A 7276-nucleotide genomic window follows, 5' to 3' on the forward strand; every position below is an offset into this window, starting at 1 on the left:
CTGTGGGGGGATACTCCCACTAGGTTTATATCTGGGACTCTCCACCATTTGACCTTAGAACTGAAGAAGCTTCTCGGATGAGAGGTGAAACGTCTTCAAGTAACTTAAAGAAGTCCAGACGCTTTTCTTTGCAAGCTCCTTTGAATATGTCACTTGTTTAAACAAACTAAAATAGCATTGTCCTCGTCTCTCAAGTGATATTTGGACAGACTCAGCTGTGACATTATTATAACATCATAAGAAATACAGGTGGGACTCATGACACTTTAGGTCAAAGCCACATATCTGCAGTAAAAATTATTTAGATGCTTTAGTCATTTCTCTTTTCTTCTTGAAGTACTGGTTATTCTTAGAGGAGACTGCAACTGTAACCCACCCACTTTTACTTCAGCAGAAGCTCCTTACAAAGCCAGCCAATTTTTCTGATGTGACAGCTTTTGAAAAATATCATCAGTTGCATTTATTTAACAGAGACATAGTCCTTATGGCAGACTGAATAGTCTGTTGCTGACTTATTGGTATATGACTGCTGCTTATCCTCTAATGCAGTTTTGATAAGGGCATGGCCTTGTGATAAGGATAAGTGGAGTTTTGAATACGATCCCCCAAGTACATCCAATTCATGTTTATTTTATTCTTACAGTTGTGAAGCTCTTGCTGGAATCTTGTATCAGATTCCAGCAAAATCCAACAACTGGTCTCAGTTCTCAGATGTTTAACCTCCTAAGACCCGAACTCTTCCACAACATGCATTTTTAATTTCTCTTTGATATTTGGGCATATTGGGGCCCAATGAATGTAAAAACAAAGAATTACCAGTTTGTTTGTTTTTTACCTTATTTTTGTTTTTAAGAAGAATGAGGATATATGAGGATAATATGAGGATACTTGTTTAAAATTTTGATAGAACAGTAGCAGTATAATGTCCTCGTAAGTAGATATCAGGCCCATGTAGGGCAAAATTGAGTATTTTGGTCTAAATAACCTAAAATGTGATGTCCACATATGTGGACGGCAGGTCCTAGGAGGTTAAAGGACTACTGCAACATTGTAGTAAACATGGGCTGGCTTTCTGATCGCGTGCTGCTGCCAAAATTTCAAATGAGTAATTTTCTCTCAAAATAGTACATTTCCTCAGCTTAAACATTTGATGTTACCTGAGATACATTGTGATTAAACTGTAGGTTTATGAGAGATGCATGTCATTACACTTTTTCAGCTTCTTCAGAATTGGGGTTGAAACTGATGGAAAGCTCTGTACTTGGACCTGGTGCAAAGCGAAGCACTTCTATGCCTGGTGGTTCCATTAAAAGTGCTGAAAGTGAACCAGTTTATGCGAAACTTGAAACACGCACTGTATAACATGCAACATTGACCAAATAGGTCGATGTCAAAACAGTGCTTTCACAAAATATATTAAACACAAAAATGAATTAAAATATGGCATTCACTGGAACAGTGGTTCTGAAACTTTTTTTGCTAGGTCCCCCTTTGTTTTACAAGAAAATCTTCGCGCCCCCCACCACCTAAATCCCCTAGTTTATTTCACACCTCAAACATTTAGTAAACCAATTAAACAAATAAAAGCTGCAATAAATTACAGGTAGCAATAAACTACTAACTGTTTTACGTTACATCCACATCTACACGGGTATTTTTGAAAACGCAGCTTTTTCTATACGTTTGGACCTTTCGTCCACACGTAAACGCCATTTCAAATTGCCAAAAAAGGAGAACTCCTGTCAGATTTGGAGATTTTCAAAAACTCAGTTTTTGTATTTACTTGTGGACGAGGAGTTCGTCAAGCAAAGTCAAAAGGTATGTGCCTTTTTTCACGTCACGCTGTGCGCCATGTTTACATGAGATGAATTTCTACAATGGCAGATGGATAATTTTCCTATCTGCAGTTTTTACACGCTTACATATACACACACAGTTACTGTCCCTCCATTTAGAAAGACAGGCGTCACGATGGAATTATTTTACGTGTAGTTGTTTTTTTTCTGTGTGATAATATTCAACATTACTATTGATACATTTTTCAAAAAAAATGCATCTGTGCAAACTGGTTTTAGAAACATAAACTAGTGTTTTTCCGCGATTTGGACAGGGGGAACAAATTGTGGCAGGATCACCCTGATATTATTTGTATCCCACTGTAACTTTACTGTATAAAGAGCTGTATAAAAAGCCTCCAAAGTTTCAGGAGTTGTAAGCCATTACAAGAAGTGTTTGTGAACTAAAAATCAAGAATGCGGGATACTGTCCGTGATAGCTCAGTAGGTAGCGCGTTTGCCCCATAATTGGAAGGTCAGGGGTTCAAATCTGCTGAACGGCTATCCTGAGCAAGGTACCATCCCTACAAACTGCTCCCCGGGCACCTGATGTGGCTGCCCACTGCTTCACTGAGTGAATGGGTTAAAGGCAGAGAGAGTAATTCCACCCCCCCATTGATTAATAAACTATACACACACAAGAAGTTGTTTAACTGCAAATCTAATCCCTGCAATATCCCAACAGCACATCTCAGTGTTACTACATGACAAAGAAATGCAGCTCAGCATGATCCTTTGGTCTTAAACTGTAAGAAGTAAACATAAAACGACAGTAGTTTTTTTTTTTTTAATTACCCAGACTGCCCTGTAATTAGGAAACTTCTCTATCATTTAATTGTCTATTACTTCGTAGTATGAATGTCTGTGGCAGTGTTTTTATTAGCAGCACAGGCAGCTGCCAAAGCTATGTAAATAAAGCCCAAATTCTATGCCCTCCACATTTTCCAAAGACATCTAGTAGGTTGGCATCTTTCCTGGATCAAGTCTGACCTCCAGGCCTTATGTTGGACACCCCTGATTTAAACTGACTGGAGCTGAAACTGCTCATTTCTTACACAGTTGTACAACAAATAGTCAACAATGTCCACGTATGTCACATGCAATGCTTCAAGTACCTTAAATATGCATTATTCCTCATTGCCAGCAGGGGGTGACTTCTTTAGGCATACATGAGGTATATGAATTCATACATTAAAAAAAACCAAAAAAAAAAACCCACTGCCATTTGTACTACAAGTGGGGGGAATTTTTAAGTATACAGCTCACATGCAGACTGATATCCATGAGGATTGACACAGATGATCATTAAGCTACAGATCTTACAGTCTGACTTGTGAGTGAATGAGTTTCCCACTGTCGATGGTTTTGGTTTTCTGCAATGTTATACAACACTTTCAAATCAGAGTCCAACAGCCTGTAGCTAACCATCACGAGAAGAAAAATATATAAATAAACTTTGGACAGTCAGAGAAGCTATGTACTTATTTGGTTTCCATGCTAAGCTCACCTAATAGACTCCACTTTCACATGCATCACAATTTAATGCCTGCATAGTCTGCCTGCAGTTTAATGCCTGCAGTCTGCATTCGCGCACTGAAGAAAAATGAAAGATCTCAGTGGATCAAAGGTAGTTTTCAAATAAACTATATTACAATGTATACAATATTAGTGATTGAAATTAAAGCAATTCACTTAAATCCATCTGCTGTCTACAGACCACACTTTACTGTGTAGAGATCTGACTCATTACACCCATTTTCACTTGAAAATAAAAGCTTTCCACTAGTTTTCACATGGACAGCTTTTCATGTGACGCAAACTTAAGGATAGAGCAACTTATGAAAGCCGAACATTTGAATTGAACTAACGAGTTAAGCTCAATGTAAGGTTTCCTGTTCCAAAGTAACTACACAACTACTGAAAATGGTGTTTGACAGTCACAGGGCTGGCAATCCCAGCAGTGTAAATATACCCTGACGTGTAGGAGTGAAAAGATCACCAGGGACTGGCTTGGTACAGTTTAAGTGGACTGACCGAGACCTATAAAAACGCCACTAATTTTAGGTGTAGGATGTGGCTGTGTAATCTGAAGTAAATGGGCTAAAACATGGGCAAGAAAACCCCTGTGGGCCCTCATGCTTTGTGCTTCCATGAAATGAGGTCTTGGTCATTTGTTTTGAGAACCTTTACCAGACTTGACCCAAATGTTCAGTTTATCGGCAGAGAGCTTGCTGTTTAGAGAGAGAAAAAGAGACACATTAATATCAACAGTACTAAACAAGACTCAAAAACAAAACAAAACCAGCAGATGCTTTTAAGTCAAAAGTACTGTAAATAAGATTTATTTGTCCAACATTTCTCAAAGGCCATTTACCTAAAACAGTATGTGTTCAGAGTTATGTACACATTTACACATTTTTTTCCCACTTACAGCAGATTTTTCTGAGTATGTTAAATATACATTCCAACAATATATACAAGTTATAATTCTTAGACTGTTAAACTTGTGTTTGCATAAACGAGAAGCTATTGTCAGCCCTTAAAAATGCTGCGGGAGCTATGCTGACAGGATCAGCAGCTACAGATGTCGTGGAGTAGTGATGAAATAGGATCACAAATACCATTTGATACCGATACTACCTTTAAAAAAATACCAGGCCACGATGGCAGCCGCTTGTCCAGCCTCTTCCCCTTCCACCAGCAGAATCCACTTTAGCATAAAGAAAAATAGGTGGCGCTAAATGAAAGTATTCTTTTGTACAGGGGTGCAGGTTCACAAAGAGATTAGTTCTACAAAAACTGAACATACAAAAAATTGTCTTCCGACAGATTATTGCTTTTCCAATTTGAGACGCTATAAGATCACTCTTTGTGGACCCGCACCTTTATCTTAACATCTTAAGATTAAAGATAAAAGACAATTAAGAGTAAAACCTAATTAACTTTAATCAAGTTATTTCCTATAACAACAATCCATATGGAAAAGACGTGCTCAAAAACTAGCAGGAAAATAAAGTTATAGAAACAAAAACACTGGCGTCGCAGCTGAATGCTATACCCTGTGAAATAAAACAAAACAGAAAATGTCTGTTCTTGTCTGATCCTTACCATGGAGTCAAGCAGACAAAGGCGTTCTGAAAGCCACTCATCCCGCATGGTGGATCAACCAATTACCTAGAAGAAACTGTCAACAAGGTTTAGCAGCAACATGAACTCCATCATCACACAAAAACACATGCACAGTTCTTAGGTAATTAATCAATTCAAAGCGTTCATCCAGCCTCAAGTTCAGCACACTGAGCCCCATCAAGCTCAGTCTCAATATCTGAAAACAAAGAGAAGTACTTGACCCTACATTTTGAGCACCGTGCTTGCACTCTCTGCACACTTGGTGCAGAACTCCACTGAGACATGATTCTTGTCCACATGAAGACACACGCCACCAGATGTTTCTTTTTCCTCCACTCTGGCCCGTTTCCTGGGCAGGGCGTAGTCGTGCTCGTTTGAGTTGGGCCCCTGGAAAAGTGAGGAAGATAATTTCATCCCATTCACACCGCTCAGCCTGGACAAGAGCTGGGCTAACATGCTCTCATTTGCCAGCACAGCCCTCAAGTACCTGGTTTCATCTTCCAACTCTTCCACTCTCTTGGTCAGCTGAGAATTTTCTATTTTGAGCGTGCTATTTTCCGTTGAAAGCATGCCGATCTTCTGCTCCAAGCTATTGACATATTCCTTCTTCTTGAGACGATTTAATCTGGCAGCGATTGCATTTTTGTTAGTCACGTGACTTGACTGTTTTTGCCTGCTGTTCTGGGAGTCAGAAGAATATCTCTCAGGAGATGAGGCAGTTGAAGCTTCAAGCCCGGAGTCTCCATCTTTGGTGTTGTACACACAGAGATCAGCCAAATCAATATTGAAGAGCGAGGATGAAGCATCTCTGTCTAGTGTCCATTTTAAGTCTTCAAACAGGTCATCAAGCTCTACTCCAGCAGCATCCACATCTTTAACTCTGAATCCATCACATGGAATCGGAAGATCTTTCATACTTTCCACATCTACCGCCTCAACCTCTGGAGACTGCACTTCTGTGTTGGTGACAGTGCCACTTCTTCTTCTAGTGATCATTGTGGTTTGTCAGCTGGACTGCAAGAAACCTGTCCACAAAGACCTGAACATGTAAAGATAGAAACATACAATTATGTTGGCGTAGATTTGATTACCAAACAAAGGTAATACAGTAAACACAGGCCAATGAACAATAACTAATTTACAACTGTACAGAATAATCCAAACATTTATAAAATTGTCGGCATAGTGTTTATTTTCTACCAAACTAATATGAAAGACGTTTAGAGTATTTTCCCGTTTGGGCTCGAAAAATAATTCACTCCTATTATATCACTTATGAACCACTTCGTGTTAGGTACTGGCACATTCTCCTTACAGGCGCGCTGAGATATCTATTGCTTAAACGTAATAGGAACGTATAATGGCCTCTTGCTAAGCTAAGGCCTAGCTTTACCTAGCCTCTTGCTAAGCTAAGGCTCAGCATTAGCTTCACCTACAACAGGTACTTTTTACAGTAAGTGCTCGACAACACACCACAGAAAGTCGTTTGTTCAATATAAAGATACATTTCCGCATTATCGCAACATTCGCAGATTGAGATACCAAATAATAACATCATCACAAATATTAAGGGCTCTGTCACTATAGTTCTATAGTGAGCTTGCTGACAGAGCCCTGGTTGTCCTAAAACCACGTTCGCCTTACCGCCAAGCTAATATTCGTAAAATACGGTTAGCTTTGATTTAATCATTAATGTTCTGATACATTGAAAGAGAGAGTAAAATATATCCAAGACATACAGTCTAATTAATTTGAAAGTTGAAGTATAAAACGTCCTCTTTTACCGTCCGCTCACATGCTTCTTAGCTGCGGCTAGCCTTGCTAAAACACTAAGGCGCTAACTCATAATGACGCAGCACACTAGTTCTTCAACCGTGTACTTACCTCCCTTTTAGGGAAAACGGCAATAAATGCTTTCGGTTTATCCGTTGATTAAATTACCAAGATTACAGATTGCTTATCTGTTTCCTTTTTCTGAAGAATCCGAAATTTTAAACAGAAAACAACACAGAGCAGTCCAAAGAGTGTAACCGAATACCTTCACAGTGAGTTCAGACGACACTTCCGGAAAATTCTTCTTCTTCTTCACAAGGTTAGCAAACATCAAAATGGTGCATTACCGCCACCAACTGGTGTGGAGTGTCCGAAAAATTCATTCAAAATAAGAGCCTTACAACGAACCATTTAAGATGTGCATTTCACAATGGCAAGTCTCAATACTCTAAATTTAAGCAGCGTTTTGTTGCAGTCTCAATACGACGGAAAATCGTACTAGTAGTTCATAGCCTTGTTACTGTAATTACCTTCTTTTT

General features: G+C 39.1%; 1 protein-coding gene across 5 annotated transcripts; it reads right to left on the minus strand.

The window, feature by feature from the left end:
* Positions 1-4144: 4144 nt before the first annotated feature.
* On the minus strand, positions 4145-7052 carry crebzf (CREB/ATF bZIP transcription factor). 5 transcript variants are annotated; one of them, XM_005951400.2, is made up of 5 exons: positions 6849-7052; positions 5452-6003; positions 5191-5351; positions 4944-5019; positions 4145-4545 (listed from the first exon to the last, which is right to left on the minus strand). In XM_005951400.2, the coding sequence occupies exons 2-4, from the start codon at positions 5958-5960 to the stop codon at positions 5006-5008; spliced, it is 684 nt and encodes a 227-aa protein (XP_005951462.1). In that variant the 5' UTR covers positions 5961-6003; positions 6849-7052; the 3' UTR covers positions 4145-4545; positions 4944-5005. The 5 variants fall into 5 exon arrangements, with proteins under 5 accessions (XP_005951462.1, XP_005951461.1, XP_005951458.1 ...); XM_005951399.2 differs by having other exon boundaries at positions 4944-5351; XM_005951396.1 differs by having other exon boundaries at positions 5191-6003.
* Between the last annotated feature and the right edge of the window lie 224 nt (positions 7053-7276).

Source organism: Haplochromis burtoni, unplaced genomic scaffold (genome assembly GCF_018398535.1).
Source record: "Haplochromis burtoni strain Fernald_Lab_line unplaced genomic scaffold, NCSU_Asbu1 Contig_965, whole genome shotgun sequence".
NCBI classification, from domain to species: Eukaryota; Metazoa; Chordata; class Actinopteri; order Cichliformes; family Cichlidae; genus Haplochromis; species Haplochromis burtoni.